The following is a 21426-nucleotide window of genomic DNA, read 5'->3' as shown; positions in this document are numbered from 1 at the left end:
TCACACAGCTGGGCTTGTAGCCCAGGCATCCGGACCTCAGAGGCTGCACCCTTAACCATGAAGGTCTCCCCCCAGAGACTTCCAAGTAAACAGCACACACAGCCATAGTCTAACCTTCCAGGTCTCCTTTGTATCACGATCGTCTCATGAACAGTTAGTGAGCGGTGGTCACGTTCAAGAACAGGGCTAGAGCAGGGCCCCAAGTCTGGCACTCAGTGGGTAAGGGCACACTCAGCCCTGGTCTGGGAACCAGCTCCACCTTTCTGGCTTTGTGGGCTTGAGCAGGCTACTTAAGCCCTTTAGGCCACCGTCTCCTCATCTATAAATTGAGGATAATACTAGTACCTCAAAGAGTAAGGATGAGATTTGAAAACTTATTTGGCAGAGGATAGCACACAAACGCTACTGCTACTACTACTATAAATGCTGTTATTATTTTATTATTATTTATTATTATTATGTATTCCCTGCCCTTGAGAAGCCAAGGGGGAAGGAGCGGAAATCACGTAAATAATTCCAAACTGGTATAGCAAGTTCTATAAAGGATTGTTGAAATCATCTTGGTGCTTTGGGCGGGGGGATGTGTGCACAGTGAGGAATAACAGGGAAAGAACAAGAAGATAGGAGTTCAATTGAGGAGAGCTTCTGATTAACGCCAAGTCCTAGACCCAAAGTTTTCAAAGGTGATTTTGTATGTTGTGCTTAACACAAATGGAGACGTTTGGCCATCTGCTGAGTACCTTTTATGTGCCAGGCACCGCAGGAGGACTTCCCCGTGTGCTCCAGGTCATTTAGTGCTGACAGCACTCCGAGGTGCTGGACTGTAGCTGGTTTTGATTAGGGCTCCCTGTTTCTCTGCCCTGAGCAGGGATACCCGTCAGGGGTCAGAGGGTCGGCGGTCCACCTGCAGTGATCTACAGCCCCTCACGTTCGTGCCTGTGCCTAGATACACAAATTTGTATTTGGGTGACTCTAATAAAAGTCACAGCATAAAAACAGATAATGCATTGTGAACTTTAAACAATTTACAGTAATTGTTTTTTTTTTTTTACATTTAAAAAACAATAAAGCACAGGTTTTATGTGTCCTTTTTTCATTGCTTCCCGCTCTCATCTTTCTCCTGTGCTCCAAACGTCTAATGACCTTTTGAGGACACTCAGCTTCTTTTTACTTCCCATCCAGCACTGAAGGCCTGCTTCTGCTCCGTCCTCCCTGTCTCAGTTAAGGAAATCAGTAGCATCTAGTAACCAACCTCGTTTTCCGGGATAGAAATGTGGGGCTTACTTCTCCTGAGCCACCAGGTCCTCTGTGTGGGCACCCCCGGGGGCTTCTCACTTCTCTGTCCCTGCAGGCTCACTGCTCACGTACAGACCCTCCCCATCTCTTGCCTGGCCGCCTGGAATTACCTTCTTCCTGCTCTCCTTGCCTCTAGTCTCTTTTCTATGTTCATCAATCATCCACAGTGCTGTTCCAGATTCCATTCTAAACACAGGTATGATTATTCCTCTACTTGAAATCTGCAATGGCTCCCTAGTGCCCACAAGATAAAAAAGGCCCAAGGGCCTCGGCAGGACACATCAGGGCTTTCACTGTCGGACTCGATCCCATGTTTATATCATCATCCGCTATCAGTGCAGGCCACACAGCTGCTCTAACTACAATGGACCACACGCCCAGTCCTATAACTTTGGACTTAATCGTCCCAACACTGGGTACTTTTCAGAGCCCATCTTCAGATACACAATGCCCATCTTCTTATATATAATCCAGTTATATTACCTTTTCTCCAATTGATTTTATAGAATAATTCCTACAAGATTATGATCTATTTTCTGTTTTCTCCTCTGGACTTGCACCAAAGTTTAAAAGGCTCACGGCTAAGAAATAACAGAAGACTAGAAGGGCACCTAAATTTAGATGCCTTACCACTGATGGTCCCATCACCTAAAGGGCCAGCCTCATTCATGCCAGCAAGACTATCCGGGGACACAATTTCTGATGATGGGACTCACTGCGTGGTCCTCTAGGTGCAGTGACGATTTCCGTGGAATAGACGAATCAAAGGGCATATCAGTTGGATGATGTAAAGATAATATCTGTGTACGCTTTTGCTTTTCTTTAGAAGCATGTTATTCTTCAGTCAAAGACAGCACCTAACTGAGTTTACATGGACAATTCTGAACGTGCTTTATTAAATTGAATACCTCTTGTTAGCAAAAATCATCATGAATAAAAAGCAAATTATTAAAAAAAAGCAAATTTTTTTTTGGTATTTAAATTACAATACTGGTATTGGTAAAGATAAGAAAAATTCTATTCTATTTCACTAATGTACATAAAGCCTTTAACAGACCTTTCTCAATTTATCTCTGAAGTACATTTAGACCTTAAACATTTTTTAAAAAGGAGCAAGTTCAGTCCTGAGCATTAGATCGACTCACGCAGGAGATGATTTTCACAACTCAAATGACTGCTCCTGATACATTAATGCCTATCACAGAAAAGAAGGCCTAAAAAATTCAAGAAAAACGTAAAAGTATTATGAAAACTGCTTCAGACTCAATGTACTTTGTGTTGTGGAACCATTTACCTCTGCTTCCAAATGTGTGATCCACGTGGGCTTTGAAACCAGGGCCTCAGCTGCAGTAACAATGGGGTAGGATCAAATGAGCCAGCTAGTCCAGGGTAGAATGCTGTCGTCATTAATGATTTTTTAAAACTAAGTTTTTAGTCTAGAAGAACTTCTTAACAATTGTGTGTGTGTTCGTGGGTAAAGAAACAAATAAACAGGAACCCCTCACGCCAAGGATTGGATAAAAGGTCAAATGATTTTCTAGTCTAACCAAGTCACGAGATGATTCTTTTTGTGGCCTCCCTTTTTTAAAGACCCGTGCTGGCAGACCGTCTTTCTGCAACTTGAAAGGAACAACTGATTGAAAATAGCAATTTATTTCTTATTTAAAGTTGAAGAGGTAGGGCCAAACTCTCATCCTATATAGGCCTGTGGGAGTTCTCAGCGGGCTTCTCATCCTATGCCATCTGGTAATAATAGCTCACCCATCCTTGTTTATTTTAGGAACTCTCCCAACGAGTTGGAGTTCACGGCATCAGTGTACTCAGATCAAGGTACTGCAAGGAGGGTACGCCATGGCCGATAGAGCACATTACTGAAGAAGTTCGTTTATGGCCGTGTGACTACAAAATGGTAAGTCAGATGAACGTCTTAGATGTCATTCAGCATCTTGGGCTGCGACGACCTTCTAGCGATGATATTTAAATAGAAAAACCTTTGCAGACTGTTAACCTGTCGTTACAGAGACTCAGTGGCACGGCACTGCGACTTACTTAGCAGTGTGGCTTGCATCTATAAAACAGAAGTAGCACCACTGCCCTTTTTTTTTATTATTCGTTTGTGTTTCTAGAAAGGTGTGACCTTATCTGTAGGGTTCTGTTCATTTATGCCCATCTACAAAGGATTCAGTTATGTTCTTTTAGCTCACTACGCTGAGGAAATTGAAAACGGCTGCTTCAAAATTAAACATGTTAACAAAATTAGTGAGCAGGACTTCATCATCCTTCTTCTTTCGGAGAGAATGCAAACGTGTTTAAGGAAATAGGGCCTCAGATTTTCAGAAGAGAAAACCCTGGGCAAGGGAATTACTAAGAGTTTTCCTTTCCTCTTTCCCACGTGTATTCTGCCAGTTTCCCTGGTTTTCTTGGGCAGAGCTAGTTAAGGGCAAAGTGACACATTAGCGTCAGCAGCCAGAAAACATCAACTTACATCAGAGGCTGGTGATTCGAGTACGATGCCGAATCCTAGGATGTGGTCCTCCCTGGGGGAGGCGTGCTCGGCCGAGGGGAGGCTGGGATTCTCGGGGGCCGCCGTCGCCTTCTCGGCTTCTAACGCGCTGGGCTTCTGTTTCACAGTGAGAGGTTCCACAGTCTTCAGGGGCACTTTTTTCTTTTTATTTCTCTTGCGTGAGACGGCAGTTCGCTGGGAGCAGATAAGGGAAATTGGGGGTTGTTGTCTGTTCTGGGTTCCAACTGTGAAAAACAAACAAAAATACGGTACAGGCACTTGTCTCTAACTCAGGAGAGTATGTACTTGCTTCATAAACTGAGGCTGAAGTGGGTTCACTCAAGGACGAGGCGCACTGAAATCAACCTCACGCTGGACCTGAAGATAACCAAATGCAGCCTTAAAGGTCTACAGGCAGAAAAGCCCAAGAGAATACTCTGCTCCAAATGCTGGTGGGTAATTGACAGGAGGAAAGGATGATGAGCTCTGAAAAAACACTGAAGCATGACTTTACGCATCCCGTGACACTCTCGTATAACTGAGAACTCCGGAAATTAAACTGCGGTGTGGATGTTCATGCTTTCTGGCAAGCCAGTCTCAGGAATATTCCAGTTGTCACTTGAGGTTAAGCTGATCAGTGGCCAGCAGCCTACAGGTGCCAAAGCTGACAAAGGCTGAGCAAGGACGGTCACTGGGGCAAACCTGATCAAAAGCGTCATTCAGGAATGACCCGTAAGCATGTGGGCCAGGCCTGCCGGTCAACTTCAGGTCCAGTTACTCCGGCCTCACACACCAATGCTGTTCCACACATCAGCTATCTCCACACGCTACTCTCCTGGGTTCCGACCAGGCTGCTCCTCTCTGCCTCAGTTTCATGTAGGTGAAAAAGAGGAAGGCTATAATTCTGTACAAGGAGAGCAAATCAGTAAGACCCAGGAACAGTCTGAGTTCCAAAGACGAAAAGCACCCATCAAGAAGTGGGTGCCGATGCTGCCTATGTACTTAAGGGGACCAAGGATGCTAATTACAGTTCTCATTGGTGCCCTTCGAGAAGTAACGTTTATTAACCATTTAAAAATACTCTGGGGGCTTCCCTGGTGGTACAGCGGTTAGGAATCCACCTGCCAATGCAGGGGACACAGGTTCGAGCCCTGGTCTGGGAAGATCCCCCATGCCACGGAGCAACTAAGCCCGTGTGCCACAACTACTGAGCCTGCGCTCTAGAGCCCGCGAGCCACAACTACTGAAGCCCGAGTGCTGCAACTACTGAAGCCCTCGAGCTGCAGGGCCTGCGTGCCGCAACTACTGAAGCCCGCGCACCTAGACCCCATGCTCCGCAACAAGAGAAGCCACCGCAATGAGAAGCACGCGCACCGCAACGAAGAGTAGCCCCCGCTCACCGCAACTAGAGAAAGCCCGCGCGCAGCAACGAGGACCCAACGCAGCCAAATACATAAATAAATAAAAATACTCTGATGCAAAGTTTTGTAGGAAAATACGGCATTACTACTTAAATCTTCATGTGTTAATATGGTTTGATAAATACAACCACAGGACATAGCTGCTTTTTTTTTTTTTTTTTACAGAAGTACACCTCTAAAAATAAGACAAATGAAAATCTAAAGATCTCTACATGCACATCATATGGATCATTTCCTATCAGGTTGTAAATAAAGAATATTTGTACTCTGAACTTGATATCTGCATCTCTAGGCTGGACAGAAATTTATAAATAAGTATTAGAAACAAACTACTTGCAACGTCAAATGAGCAGAGAAGTTTTCTGACCGCCCATGCAGTAATTAGTCTAGCTCACCGGTTCTCGACCTCGGCTACACGTTAGAATCACCCTGGAGCTTTAAAAAAAAAAAAAAAAAAAAAAGCCAGTGCCTCAGCCTCACCCCAGATTAATTTGAATTGGAATTTCCAGGGGTGATGCCTGGGCATCAGGATTTTTTTTAAAGCTCCTCAAGTGATCCTACTATGCAAGCCGGACAGGAACTTTTCTCTGTTTGGTCCAGATTTTCACCCGAGGCGGCTGGGTCTCCATCCCGAAAGTCACATGGACAACCGAAGCAATTATCTACGGTCTAGGACTCCAGCCTCACTTTCCAAAATTAAAAGCAAAATGATTTAAGTTTAAAGAACACAGGTACTGTCTAAGTTTTTCTCCTCCTTCCACAAGTCTGGACAGAGCGAGCCGTAGTCTTTTGTATCCAGATCTTATCGCTTGATCTTAATCCTGGCTTTCTCCCTGAAGTAAAGGTGAAACTTTCTAAATAGAATTTAAATCTACGTTTTATAGGCAATAAACCTTAAGTAAATCTACGCACTCAACACAAATTCTTAAGTTTAAGGAAAGGAGAGTAATTTATTCAGTTTATCCTTTGGGTTCTCCTACAGCTTTGGAGTCGCTTACCACCCTAACCTGCAGAGGTTCAGAAAAGAAAACAGGGTGACATAGCGGCATTTACTTAATAGATCCTAAAAAGGCTTCAGTCAAGGATTTAAAGGGTTGCAATTTGTAGTTTGCCATTTCAGGAGTAAGGAGCTTAAGTAACAAAATAAATCATTACAGTTTCCTACGCACATTTTCTTAAGTGCTAACAAATTCTTCCATTGAGGAAAGAATCTGTATCGGATGAAGTAACCTTTCTTTCTGAGCTCCTCATTTAGCAGATGTTAGCCTTTACCAGGTTAATAAGAACACAGCTTATCCTGGTGGAACAAGGTGAGTTAAATGCTTACTGGCCTGACCAAAATGCTTATTTTTTTTTCCCTTGGGATAAGACCAAATCCAGCACATGAAATTAGATGTCGCTTCTCAGAAAGCCTTTTGCCCATTTTACTTTCACGTGATCTTGGGTGACTGATATGTTTTACTATGAAGCTTTTTACATCAAACCACATCATTGAATATTAAAATTTTACTAGAATTCACTAAACGGCACCAAGTACGATTTCTGAACAGTGACCTTTCTGAATACCTTTACAGAGAAAAGGGGGTTAGGGGTGATAGTCATAAAAGACAGTGCTAGCTTCCTGCTCAAGGGGCAGCTTTCCCTGACGAGGGGGAGGGCTTAATAAAATGATTTGTTACTTTCTGTGCCTGTCACAAAAATGTCCTTTTTTTCTCCCCTAATCGTGGAGACTAGAAAACACACCCACTATAATAAGGACCTAGACCTCTAGACCTCTATGAAATGCTACAGGTCTTCATAACAACACTAACGAAATAGCTGAGGCTCGGATCATGGCTTACAGAGTTCATTTCCATCTACTATCTCATTCCATTTTCACAACAACCCTGTGAGTTAGATATTAATACTCCAGTTACAGATGTTAGATATTAATACTCCAGTTACAGAAGTTAAACAAGCTAGGACAGGAGAAACTGGGACTCTGACCCCAAACTGCAAGTTCACTGCTCTTCTGTTCTTCAACTTGTCCAACAGGGGTGAGAACAAAGAAAGCGTCGTGTAAATAAAAAGACAAAACAGGAGGTGTCTCTGAGCTTCTCTGACCTGAATGTTAAGGAGAAAAGCCACAAGCAGGGCCCGAGGGCCAACGTTTCTTGTCAGCTGATGCTCTGGAATCTTCACCAGCGGAGCCCGTGCTTCCCAAGGGCTCCTTCGTGTGCACAAAAATGCGTGGCTCCCCACCTGTCACACGGAGCCCAGTGCAGGGGGCGCGCACGCGCGCGTGTGTGTGTGGGAGCTTGTGCAGGAGTGGGAGTGTGTGAGACGCCCGCCGCCCCCAAACCGAGCCCCTCGGGAGGGAAGCTGAGCCGTTCTCACCTCCTTCCCTGACGTGAACCTCCTTGTTGATTCCCATTAGGAAAATGAGCCCGGGCAGCTCTGCCCACTTTCGGGTATAATTGTTTCAAAGTTTAATTAGCTGACATTTGTGAAGTGTGGGGAGTCGGGCTGAAGTATCCGGAGCCCATGTACCGGCCATAAAGCATTTGTTAGAGTCGCTAATGGGAAGATGGGTTGTAGAAAAAGTGGAGAAAATGGCTAATTGAAGAAGCATGTCATCCAGTATACTCCAGTAAAAATGTTTTTTAAAAAAACTACGAAAAAGAAAGATAGCAAGGAGGGAAGCAGACAGTAATCAAAGCACCATGAACATCCTGACTGGAGATGTCACGTATGCATTCAGAACCCGAGGCCTCCATCCGAGGCCTGATCTCCGTACCTGCCTGAACCTGCATCAGTTTCCGCATGGCCTTGAGCTCCTGGAGAATGGCCTGCAACGTCGACTGGCAGCTACAAGTACAGCAGTTTGATCCAACGGACGAGTTCACCACTGGAAGTTCTCCTGAGCACGAAAGAAAAGAATGACGGGCGCCAAGCAACAGCAAGATTATAAACAGCCAAAAAAAAAAAAAAAGGAAGGGACCGTGACAGGCTTCTGAAGCCTGTGCAGTTAACTATGAAACCGTGCCTGAGGAAAATGCACCCAGTAATTTGGACAGCCTAAGTTTTGGGGTCTGACTTCGTCTAATTATCCAGGCTTCTCTACTGTCAGGTGCGCGCCGTGTCTCGGGTGGCAGAGCCTGCGTGAACGGACACACACAATTCACTGTCACAGCAGGCCTCCCTCCTGACACCCCGGTTCATCTCAGATAACAATTCCAGAAAGATTCACTAGAAACACGTCCGTGCTATTGCACAAAAAGCTAGCTCTGAGAACAGTGTGACCAAAGAGACCAAAACCCAACCAAAGCCTGGTAGTTGGATATGTCCTGAGGGTTCATGCTAAGAATTAAATGTGTCTGTTTAAAAAATAGTTTTATCGTTAATCATGTTATTCCAAAAATTAAGATCGGTCAACACATTCAACTTCCACTCTGGGTGTGGTATGTCTGGGATGGAGAAAGCGGGGGCAGGAGGGTCTGGGAGGATCCACTTGAACTTGAGGGTTTAGAGGGTGCTGGGGTGTTAGATTTTCTCCAGCTACATAAAGGAGATCCTTCTACATCCTTTTTCCATTCCCATTTCTTTAATTTCACTTTAGTCTCTCTTCCACTGTTTAAATTTAGTATCTTTTCCTTCATGAAACTATCCTGTTTCCCTTACATGTAAACAAATATCTTCCTATTATCCCTGTAATAAAACGGGACATTTGGAAAAACACGCTTTCAGCGCAGTTCTCCCAGTCTCAGCATCCAACCCTGCTACCTTTAAGTGGATTAGGATAAGAGAGACTGCTATCACTTCGGTTTTTTCACAGGTGGAAGAGGGAAGTTCTAAGGTTTTGGTCCAGTGATATCTTTTAGTATACATTAAATGTAATTTACATCCTGCAATATGCATTATTTGTGGATATACTTAATCTTTGGAACAGCATAATTATTTACGTTCCGAGTTGTAGCACGTTGAGATGTTACAACTTTAGAAGTGCAGATAATTCCAACGAGACACCAAATGCATTCCTATCGAAAATATGCAAGCAATCAACATAAAAAGATCTATTTTTAAATGAATATGGGGGAATTCATGTTTTCAACTTTTACCATTACTAATATTTTCCAAAGTAAATCCACTATCCTTGTTGTATCCTGGAAAACAGAACACTGTTCACCCAACGCTCATTGATGCGGGGCTTACTAACTTCACACATACCTAAGGCTATTTTAGTTCTCTCATCATTTCTCCCATGGCAGTAGAGTTAGGCGGACGTTGTAGAATGTTCCTGGTCACTATTCCAAGTCTATCTTTATCACTTTTAGAGGACAAAACCAACCCTTTTCAGCTTGTTATAAATCATTTTCTAATTTTAAAGAGAACTGCCCTTTCATTTTTATGAAGGAGCCTTAAAAGAGCCATCTCCTTCTAACCTGGAAGCATGCCAGCATGTGAATCTGATATTGGCTTATGTAAAATTAAGAGAGAGAGAAGACACCCATACATCTCTTGGAGGTCCCTCCCTGTCTCATCAGCAGTGGCTCAGAATGGCTCTTCATACCTCTGAACTGGTTCTTGCAAATTGTGTTTAAAAAGAAAAATAAAATCACAGTAGTTCTCTTTTTCTTGATGGATGATGTATGGGGAAAAAAAAAATCCTTAACTTTTCAAGGAAACTGAAAACGCATTCTTCCTTTCTTCTTGTTCTCTGTGTGAAAACTACAGTTCTGCACATCTGTACATAATTTATAGAACGAGTAACATCTCATGTCACTGGAGGGAAAAATTAACGCGAATGGAGAAATCATCAAGTTTTTCCTCACGCCTTGAAAAAAAATTTGCCATTTGATTTTTTTTTTCTTAACAATTAGGAATTTAAAATAGATAACTAATAAGAACCTACTGTCTAGCACAGGGAACTCTACTCAATACTCTGTGGTGACCTATATGGGAAAAGAAACTAAAACAGAGGGGATATATATGTATGTGTATAGCTGATTCGCTTTGCTGTACACCTGAAACTAACACAACATGATAAATCACCTAGACTCCAATAAAAGTGACTAAAAAAAAATTAGGAATTTAAATTAAGGAAATTTTACTTTAAAGGAATACTTTTCAACCTGAATGAAGCAGGTTGTAAAATATGGCTCAACAGGTTCAGTAGCTTGAATGTGAGTTTGAAGTGAAGGTGTCACCTGGGGGCGGGGTCATCAGTCCTGCCTTTATCTGACTCTTCGGATAATGAAGAGAGCACAGGACTAGGCCAGGGGACGTATTAATACACCGCGTGACCAGGAACCTTCTTTTAATGACAGAGCGGGAGGAGCTCTTTCTGCCCTAACTGTTCAGTCTTTTGTGACAATAGTATTGTTATCTCTGCAAATGATGGCTTTAAACCTCTTAAAGGGCTAAAATCTCTACCAAGAAACTACCCCTTCTAATGGAGAACCCCCAGGTTTTCCTGCGTCTCAATTCTGGTTTTTGATGCTCTTCAACGTTTTCCTTTATGTCTTCCCGGTCTTTTAAGATAACTCAGCTAAGGCGGGTGGGTGATTAAGGGAGGGTTTAATATGTTGAACTCAAAGAACACGCTGAATATTTAGACAGAAAACACGTTGGGGCAACGGCCCCGAAAGCGTTGTGAGCATCTGATGACAGCCATACCATTGGAGCTCCCGGCGGCGTGGGACTGGCTCTGGAAGGTTCTGGAGCGGGTGCCATACTGCCCTGAGAACTGCCCACTCTGGGGTGGTAGCTCGTTCCACGCACCCCGGGAAGACGGGTGTAGGCTCGGTGGGGCCTCCACAGAGTTCAAACGCGGAGGCCACATCGAATCCAGATCCTGGGGTTCTTCTTTCAACTTCTCCCCCTCCTTGCCCACACGCTGGTAGATCCTCCCAGCGCTGTCATTCAGTAATCTTCTCATTCCTGTAATTTGTTTTTTAATTTCCATGCTTTCGTCTCCTAATGGAAATGGGGCCAGAGATATCACTGTAAATTAGCGAAAGAAAAAATAATCCACCACCAAACCAAACCAAAACAAAACAGATAAAAGGCCACCCCTTCTTCCTTCTTTGGAAATGGGAATGATTACTGACTCCAGAGGCAAGCCTCTCTTTCAAGAATCTTCCTTCCTCAGAGGATTTTTTTTTTCTTTTTTGAACCAAAGTATCTGTATGGCACTGAGGGTACTTAATAAATATTACTTAAACATGATTCAAATTATACAGCTATAAAGTATTTTCTATAGATAATAACATTAGAGGATGCCTAGATGTATTAGGAGCTATTTCAAACATACTATCCTCTTAAATTGTCATCAGCCAGTATCTTTACAAAGGTTAAGAGAAGTCGGTTTTTTTTTTGTTTTTTTTTTCCTCTAATCTGGGTGTTAAAATAAAAGTCTAATGCCAGGGTATGTATACACACTCAAACAGTCACTCTACTAAATGCCTGCGATTTCAACTACAAGAAAAGGCAAAGGCCCACAGAAAGTATCTATTAGGAAAAACACAGCTCTTGCAGATAAATCTAGCACGTTTAATACAATCACGTTTTAATGAGCTCAGCGTCATAGCAGCCAGGTTTCTCTGTAGCACTAACTGCACAATGAATGTAGGTGTTTTGTGTTGTCTAGTTAGATATTTAGCTCATTAATATATGAAGACATTACTGACTATAAGGCAACTTTTATAGACTGTTTTCAAATAAGTATCTTCAATTTTTAAAATAATAAAAATATTAACGGTCTACCATCTAACATGAGCAAACACAGAAGGGACACAGGTTTCCAAATTTACAATTCTGCTCTGTGTGGGCATGTGCTTGAGAGGAGAAATATTTTAATTTGTAATAGAACTCTTTTCACTTCAAACACCTGCGACAGTGACAATATAGAAACAATCAATCGTGTTCCAGATTTTATGAGAATGAATGACCAAAAGCACAATCTAAGTAATGCAGAGTCAGCAGAATTCACAAGTTTCTCAAGATGTCTGGGGAACAGGGTGTGTCTGGAAGAGGTCCCAGAGGAATTCTGAAAGATAAACCTGTATGCCAGTGTGGTTGGTGTTAGTTTCAGCATCCAAAGCTAAACCTTCCTGGCTAGGTTAGCAGCGCAGTTTCGGCAAGAAGGAGCTTCCTTCCTGCAGGGTTTTTGTTCTTGATCTTCTAGATCAAGGACGTTGCACATGCGTCCACCTGCAGCACGCTGATCTTAGCTGGCACTGGCCAGTGGCTGCCACTGCCCTCCCTCCTGGATCCCTGGCGAGAGCTGCACCGGCCAAGCCAGATGAAGACAGGCGCACGGCCTGGCTCCTGGGTCAGTGCCTGCTGCTCACGAACCGTGACACATCACAGCAAAAGGGATGCTCTCCTTCCAAAGGCTCCACCTCTGCTGCGGGGACTGAATTCTATGATAAAGTGCTGTCTTGGGCGGGGAAAGAAGTCATGAGGATCCTGGAACTTTCTAAGAGCAAATCTGCTTTGTCATGACCTTAGTTTCACAGCCCTAGAAGTTGTAGCTCTGAAAATTACAAGACTGAAACTACAGCGTGAATTCTGCATACTTGGTCTTTTCATGTGGAAGTCCAGGCTCCTCGGTGGAGGAAAGAAGGCGCAAGCATCAAGGGGGATCCTGGCTGTGGGCTGATGTTTAGAAATACTTCTTCTAAAATCAAAACAAAAAAACAAACCACCACAACAGATCAGGACCTGGCACCGAGGAGGAAGGAAACAGGGGTCTGTGAAGGAGGGCAGCGGAGCTGGCTGACGTCCTGAGAAGACAGCGCGCTGTCCATCTGACTGCGGGGCATCCGAAAGGACGGAACGTAGAAAAGTGCAACAACTGCCCAAGTCAAGGAGAGGAAAGTTGAGAGATGTGGGGAAGGCGGGAAACGGGCTAGTTGCAGGGAGCTTCTTAGAGGACACATGCTGGGTGTCCCCAGGGGACAATGGGTAACTGAACTGTCCTTCCTTTAGCCAGAGAAGTTGGGAGCAGCCCTGACCATACCGCCTGGGGGAAGAGCTCCTGGAACCGGATCACAGGCTGGCTGGCAGATGAAGTGCTCTGCAGAGAGGGGGAGAGTATCCTCGCACAAGCACATTTGGGAGGGATGGAGCAGAGGGCCGGGGGGCCGGGGAGACTTGAAGACTAAAGGTGTGGACAACAGAAAAAGCCGAGCTGCCTGCAGGCACTGGGATGGAATGGGTGCGGACTGCAGACAAGCAGGGGCACCGCAGAGGCTCAGACCACGGACGCCGGTGTGTGGGTCAGGGGACAGGCCGGGGCTGGTGCTCCCCAGACCTGGACTCACTTCCCAACTGCGCTGACTTGCTACTTGATACAAGACAAGCCGCCTGCCGTTCTCTGACTTCAGCTTCCTGAACCGTAAAATGAATTCTTAACCAGACCTTGCTGGGCATAACCTAGCGGGGGACACAGGGCGGTCTAGGAGGGATACAGGTTTTTCCGTTACCAAGATGTTCACAGGGCACCGAATGCCTCTAAAAGTCCTTCTCAGAAAAAGTGGGCTTGGGCTTCCCTGGTGGCACAGTGGTTAAGAGTCCGCCTGCTGATGCAGGGGACACGGGTTCGTGCCCCGGTCCGGGAGGATCCCACATGCCACAGAGCGGCTGGGCCCGTGAGCCATGGCCGCTGAGCCTGCGCGTCCGGAGCCTGTGCTCCACAACGGGAGAGGCCGCAACAGTGAGAGGCCTGCGTACTGCAAAAAAAAAAAAAAAAAAAAGAAAAAGTGGTCTTATTCTGACTGTCACAGTGAAGCCGAGTTCTCTGATTCCAAAACAAAAACAAAAAAGGGCAGGAAGTATTACGAGATTGAGATTCAAAGCACTAGCTGACCTCTCTTTGTCTTTCCAGTTTTAAGGCAATGTCTTCTCCACGTATAAATGTCAGGAAAAGGAAGCTCTAAAGAAGCAGGATTCCCTAAGGAAACCTGTGCACTTTCCTGATTCCTTTCCAAACCTAACTATGCCTTTACTGATGTTTAACCGCAAGGGGCTGCATCTTTTTAGAAAAGACAAAACAGTAAGAAATCTTACTAACATGGATCCATGCTATGTGGCTGCCTTATAGGTAAAACAGCCTTAAATGAAAAATGTTTTGAGCGTTTACTGACTAGACTCCTTTGGACAAGGTCTACAAAGGATAGTAGGCTGGATTCTACCCTTTGCTAAAGCTCAAGACTCTACAAGATCACTTTCCTTTACGTAAAGAATTTATATAATACATACAGAGTCTTGCAACACACAAGTCACCATACAGGATCTCCTTTAACTTGGCCAGGAGAGAAAGCTATACTACGCAGAACACGATTATTCATGGTTTGGGGTATTAAAAGAAAAAAAGACGGTAATGCCCAAACATAGAGTGAGATGACGTACGTAAACATTGTATGTCCGTTTCTATATGCCTTCTTTTCACGAAGAACAGTCACCATATCTTTGCCCTAAAAATTAACTGGTGTTGACATGCAGTAGGCATTCCATATACCTTTCTTAAGTAAATGAAAGAAATGTTCTATCAAAAGCAGAGTGAAGTCCAGTAGAATTAAATGTGATCCTAAGGTTATAAACCAACAATATATTAATAGGATGGACTGAAAAAGTACCAGAAATAAATCATTCCATAAACATTTATCAAGCATCTCCTGGGCCCCAGAGATACAAAAATCATCTTGTCCAAATTGAAAGGTACTCCCCCTCCAAATCTCTCAACATCTTCTACCCAAATCCCTTTATACTGGTTTGTTGTTCTAAGAAATGGTCCTGATTCTCCCCATCCTGTTGGCCCTATGCCTCTATTAACTCTGTGCCCCCGGAACTCCAGGTAGCAGATTGCCCCACGATCTGTAGATGCCTCTACTTCCTTGCTAGAGATAAAAATCAGCTCTTCTCTGAGGTCCCTGCCTCCCTGCAGCCCCTCATGAAAATTATTCACCTCCCATTCCCTCGGGGCTGGGGACGGTGCCCCCCCCCACCCCCAAACATCACTCTTCTGGCCCCAGACAGAAGCTCACTGTTGTTTGAGTTGATGCCACAGCTGTATCACCTCCCACCCTTCTTCCTGAACAGCAGTCTGTGTGCCGGGAGTTTAAGGCTCATGAAGAGAAGTGGCAGGTGATGAAGTGGAAATGTACAGTGAGGTCATCCCAGTAAGGTACCAGGTTAAGGAAGAAAAATTTTGCGCTGGAGATAACTGGGTTATTGCTCTGGGTAGTTTAAAATTCATTACCTCTTTTAACATAAGGATGGTAAATAATCAGACCTTTCCTTTAGAAAAACAAATCTGGCAAAACTATGGTGAAAGTGGTGTGGGCAGGGGAAACGAGCCAGCGGGTTGTTGCCAAAGGCTATGTGAGTGACCGTGCCAGTCTGTACCAGTACTGGGGGACGGGACTGGAGAGATAAGATGGAAAGAGAGACATTTAAGAAGGTCCACCAGAGAGACTTGGTGATTCACTGGATGTGGGGATGGGGGTGGGATGTGAAGGAGAATCAATTAAAGATAACTCCAAGGTTTCTAGTTTGGGGGACTGGAGGGATGCTAACACCAGTCAGAGAATTAGAAGGGTGCAGGGAAGTGGCGATACAGCGAGGCTAGTTTTGACAAAGGCAACTTAGGTAATCGGCAGGCAGTTGGAAATGTACATAAAGCTGACGATGAAGCAACGCTCCCGAACTATTCCCATAGTAGCAGTAGCTACTATTACTACTAGTGGTAGCTGGCCTTCTAGACTAAGTCAGACCCTGGGGTTCACCAACAATTCAGGGGGTGGAAGGTCATTGTATTCGGAGATACCAGATTTCCTATTAATCTAACAACGCAGAGAGCTCAAAATCCTCATTTCAACATTAAAAGAGCTATCACCTCATTTGTGTCCAAGCTGGGGAAGTGAGGCCACCTATTCCTCCTGGACTCCCCGTCCCCGTGGCAGGCAGCGGTCACAGCGCTCAGAACCGCGTCATCTCCAGCTCCCCACGTGCCCTGACCCACCGTCAAGTCCATCCCCAGGGTGCCACTGGGTAACTCACCTCTACCAAAGGCCCAACAGGCACTTAAAGCACGGAGGGACAGTCACCACTGCATCCAGTATGGGTCGACTCTTACTATGGTCTCATGTCCGGTTTTTGGTTTGTTTGTTGGTTGGTTGGTTTTCTGGGGCCTCGGGGCTTGTGGGATCTCAGTTCCCTGACCAGGGATTGAATCCGGGCCACGGCAGTGAAAGCCTGGAATCCTAACCACTAGGCCACCAGGGAACTCCCATCATGTCCAGGTTTTGCGCTCTTTTAAAGAGCCTGTTGAGAAACTTGAGGAGAGCGTGCAAAAGTCAACGAAAAAGATGAAAGGAACAAGGAAAGGTTAAAGAAGTCGGGTCGTTTCTCTGAGAGATAAATGGCTATTGAGTGACTTAATTATCTTCAAATACACTACGAGTTATTACTGACATTGTTCTTTTTGTTTTTGTTTGTTTTTGTTTTTGTTTTTTGCGGTACGCGGGCCTCTCACTGCCGTGGCCTCTCCCGCTGCGGAGCACAGGCTCCGGACGTGCAGGCTCAGCAGCCATGGCTCACGGGCCCAGCCGCTCCGCGGCATGTGGGGTCCTTCCGGACCGGGGCACGAACCCGTGTCCCCTGCATCGGCAGGCGGACTCTCAACCACTGCGCCACCAGGGAAGCCCGACATCTTTCACGAGGAAAAAGTAGACTCAAATTGTAGCTTCCAGGGAGGAAGCTGGGCGACATTATGGTCTAAAGAGCTGACCCTTCCAGTTCTAGAAACAGAGGAGGGACATCTGAGAAGATGTGCAGGAGTGACAGTAAGAACTCTTTCTGTTTGGGAGGTTGAAGAAGTTCTGGAAACAGTGGTGATGGCTGCGTGTCACTGTGGATATACGTTTAAAAAAAAAAAAAAGCTTTAAAACTCCTTGCATTTTCCAGGTAATGATATGTTAAATAGAAAAAAGCTGAGTTTATCAGTGAGAAATACTAAGATGACCAGGATTTATACTGAACGCTGCAAATAACTCCTCTCAAACACGAGTAGAAGTTGGCATGGAGCCACGTTGCAGAAAAGGCTGAACTACAACCTGTCAAATGACAGCAGTGAGAGAAACAGCAGGAAAAAGGAGGCAGGGTCCATCAGGCCCAGGCCATGGCTCTCTTCACCACATGGCTTGACAGGTGAGCCAAAGAGGCAGGCATCTGGGGCACACTCTGCGCTCTGAGCAGACCTGGGGTTGGCATCCTCACTCCAAACCCGTGTTGGCTTGCAGATGCCAGCAGGGTCACAACTGGCCGTCCCCAGGGGCTACAGCCATGTTTACCAGGGACACGCAAGCCTGGGGTTCTAACTTGGCAAGAACGGTCTGAGAAGCCCTACAGAACAGAGCGGTGGTCACCAAGTGAGCCCTTCCCTCCCCAGCAATCTGAAGTGGAAGCCCCCAAAATAAAGAGGAAGCGAGCTCTACTGAAGAGAATGTGCCGGAACCCGCCATCCTGAAACAGCCCTTGGAGTTCATTCAACGACACAACGGGGTCTAAACGCCACTGAGAAAAGCTCCGAACAGGAGGCGTTAGCCCCCCTGCGTGCTGCCACGTGCTGGAGGACCCTCCCGTTCAGCTGAAGTTTTAGGTGGAAAATAATTAGGCAGCTCAGCACGTACATGGCGTTTTCACTGAAAGGACAACGAGGTTCCTTTCAAATCTATTTAGATAATACCAGTTTCGTTCATCCATTCAATAAATATTTACCGTACTACTACTAAATATGAGATACTGTGGGAGCAGAGTAAGAAAAAGAAAAAAAAAAAACAAGATACGGTCTCTCCCCTGCAGGAGTTTACAGCCTAGCACGGGACCCAAATGGATGCACAATGATTCTAAGGACCCAGGGCCTCTCTCCTAACACGTGGGCAGGCGCACCCAGCAAGCGCTACCCACAGCCAGGGCGGGAGGCCAGAGCTCTTTTTAATCAAGGCTGAGGAGGTGACGCCAGGACAGGTCCCAAGACAGAATGCCATGGGTCCAGGCTGGAAAACAGGCCTTCAAAGCAGAAAGGGAAAGAAGGGCTTAAGACGGGTAAGAAGGGCCAGCGGAGCAGAGAAAGGCCAGGAAATGAATCAAAATGGACTGTCACACTGCTTCTCAAACGTGTCCCTCAGAGAACATCTACAGAGGAGAATAAACTATGAGAAGAAGAGAGTGCTATGATACCACTACAACTCCCCAACCAGTTCAGAGAGTTTATCTACTTTCCTCTCCCCCAGGTGTTCTTATAACATGGAAAACTTTGACTTTACAATAAATACAACATGGCCTCCCAATACAACGTTCCTTCATCAGACATGGACTGTAATTCCAGCCACATTAAGTGGGTAGGTCAGAAGCCACCACTTCAAGTAATGTTCAGGAATACTCAAGCCAAAGAGCTAAAATCCCAAATACACGGGAGAGGCCTTATAAGTCAATGAAGGAAAGGACACGTACTAACAATGGAAAATGGGCACAGGATGTGAACGTGCATTTCACACGAGAAATAAATAGTTCAAATCTCTTAAGGTCCCTAATTATTAATGTAATGAAAGTTAAATAATGTGAAATTCTTTATCTATTAATTTGGCAAAAACTATAGATTCCTAAAGCCCATTTTGGGTGAAGGTGTAGGGTTACGGTCCCCTCTCATAGGCTGTTGTTGGGGGATCTTTTTGGAGGGAATTCGGCAATTCCATTCACAGCCATTTATCCTACAGAAATATTCAGACAAGTACCCATGACACAAGTACAAGGACATTCACAGTAGCATCATTTTACTAGGGAGACACTGGGAACCACCCAGACATCAATCAGTGAGCATTAGATAAGTGAATTATGGCATATCAGTACAATGAGATTACAGTATATCTTTACATGTCTGTAAAGAATGAAATGGACCTTTTCTAGTCATTTGGAAGTAAGTGAAGGATAAACTAGAAACTCCACGACGTCTGAGACCATGATTACTTCCTCCACCACTGGATAATCAGGGCCTAACTACATGGCTCAAATTAGACACTCAACCTGTGTGGAACAGATGGAGATTTGGTTAAGCAAAACAAAAGTTACAAAACGTTATACAGGATGATTCAATTTTCCTTTTTATAACACACACACGTGTACTTTTTACACACACATGTTGTTAACAGTGGTTATCGGGACTTCCCTGGTGCCGCAGTGGATAATACTCTGCGCTCCCAATGCAGGGTTTGATCCTTGGTCAGGGAACTAAATCCCACGTGCATGCCGCAACTAAGAGTTCACATGCCACAACTAAGAAACCCGTGTGCCACAACTAAGGAGCTGGTGAGCCACAACTAAAGGAGCCCTGGAGCCGCAACTAAGGAGCCTGCCTACTGCTGCAACTAAGACCTGGTGCAACCAAAAAAAAAAAAAAAACTGGTTATCGCTGGAGAGTGTGACTGGGACAGGATTTTTTTTTTTTTTTTTTTTTTTTTGCGGTACGCGGGCCTCTCACTGCTGTGGCCTCTCCCATTGCGGAGCACAGGCTCTGGACGCGCAAGCTCAGTGGCCATGGCTCACGGGCCTAGCCGCTCTGCGGCATGTGGGATCTTCCCAGACCGGGGCATGAGCCCGTGTCCCCCGCATCGGCAGGCGGACTCTCAACCACTGCGCCACCAGGGAAGCCCTGGGACAGGATTTTTTACTTTATACCTTGTTTTCAACTTTATATGTTAAAACTTTCAAAGCGGTTTTGGAATGAATATGTATTACTTTTCTGTAAGAAAAAAATAATCTGGAAGAATTATGTACCATCTTCTCCCTGTGAGAATGTAAAGCTGGGGTATAAGGCAACTGGTAGAGGCAGCTTTGGACATAAAAACATCTTCTCTAAGTCACCCAGGGAAGATGAAGCTGGGCAGGAAGGGGAAGTAGGTGGCCAGAGACGGCAGCAAAAGAAGGTCAAGGAAGGAGGGGCCTGGGTGGGGCGTATTTTGCAACCCCTGGGATATAGGCCTAAGATGACATTCTTTTGAAGCTCATTACAAGCCATGTATTTTTTAAAGGAATTTGGACGTACTTAGGTGGCAAAGTGTTAAAGCTACCATTTATGGAGCACTTACTATGTATCAGGCCCTCTGGCGAGCATGCTGCCTACGCTTAGTCCTGATCACAAAGCTAAGAGGTTCGGATGTTATGAATACATCTTACCCAGGAGAAAACAGAGACTTTGAGTTTAGAAATTAGAGACCCACCACACTCCAAGGTCCATGAGCCTCACTGCTCTATTAAGATGCTCGGGAAGCTAACTAGCTGGATGGCAGGAAGGGCTCCATCCACAAAACAGTCCCTCTGCGTGGCACCCAGGAAGCTGTTGTGACCCGCGCTGGGCGCTGTTTGAAGTAGTCAGCACCTTAACCCCCTACTTATCTTAATACACATAGTGGAAACAATGAAACCTTTGGACCAAGCTATGTTTATGGAGTCCAACTTAGTTGTACTGTTTCAAACTAAAAGAAGAAGGCTCAGACATGTCCTATAAATTCAAAACATGGTTCATGTGAGTCCTGTTGGTTCTACAAAAGCCAAATATTTTAACTTGGAAAAAGGAGAATGAGAATTTTTTTGTGTTCATGGTTCTGTGAAGCATAAAGCAAAAGTCTTCGAAGGCTGACAGTACACACAGGAAAAATATAACAAGATTGTAGATCAAGGGCTGCTTCCATTTTCCTAGAGTAGCATAACCAAAATCTTGCCTTCATTCAATATGAGAGAAAATGTTCATAATTTACTGTCTGGAAAGAGACAATCCTTTTCAATATAATCTGAAATCTTGACCCTCTGCTCTACTGTACAGAAAACTCAAAGAGGATGCTAGTACAGAAGTACACATCCCCCCTCCTGACTGAGATGTTAATTCACATATTTACACCGTGGGTCAGTTAAGGATGAACAAGATTAAGGACTGGCGGTATTATATTTCTTCAGTCATTTAAAGTTTTAAAAATATTCCAACTTAAATACACATGCTGTCATACAGTTTCATCTTCAATGTAAATAACATTAATGATGATGAGAACGGATCACATTCACAGCACCTTTCTCTTCCAAGAATCTCAAGAAACTCTGATGACTTTGGGCCCAAAGGCACCTGGAGGTTGGCAGTGGTCGCCTTCCCTGAGTGAGGCCAAGGGGAAATCT

The 21426-nt window shown here is 44.9% G+C and overlaps 1 protein-coding gene across 5 annotated transcripts in view; it reads right to left on the bottom strand.

Moving 5' to 3' along the window:
• The window catches only part of BEND7 (BEN domain containing 7), a 77814-nt gene that overhangs the window by 42156 nt on the left and 14232 nt on the right, over nt 1–21426 (bottom strand). For 4 of the 5 annotated variants that reach the window (XM_032624222.1, XM_032624220.1, XM_032624221.1 and 1 more), the window contains 3 exons: nt 10876–11175; nt 7997–8119; nt 3782–4044 (listed from right to left, as the gene is read on the bottom strand). In XM_032624222.1, coding sequence (XP_032480113.1) covers nt 3782–4044; nt 7997–8119; nt 10876–11175 — 686 coding nt within the window. Of the gene's footprint in view, nt 1–3781; nt 4045–7996; nt 8120–10875; nt 11176–12779; nt 12826–21426 lie in introns of those variants that run through there. The other variant, XM_032624224.1, reaches the window with a different exon arrangement.

The sequence above is a fragment of the Phocoena sinus genome, chromosome 2, assembly GCF_008692025.1.
Source record: "Phocoena sinus isolate mPhoSin1 chromosome 2, mPhoSin1.pri, whole genome shotgun sequence".
In the NCBI taxonomy this organism is placed as follows: domain Eukaryota; kingdom Metazoa; phylum Chordata; class Mammalia; order Artiodactyla; family Phocoenidae; genus Phocoena; species Phocoena sinus.
The sequence above is the reverse complement of the archived record's forward strand: the minus strand, read 5'-3'. Positions and strand labels throughout refer to the sequence as shown.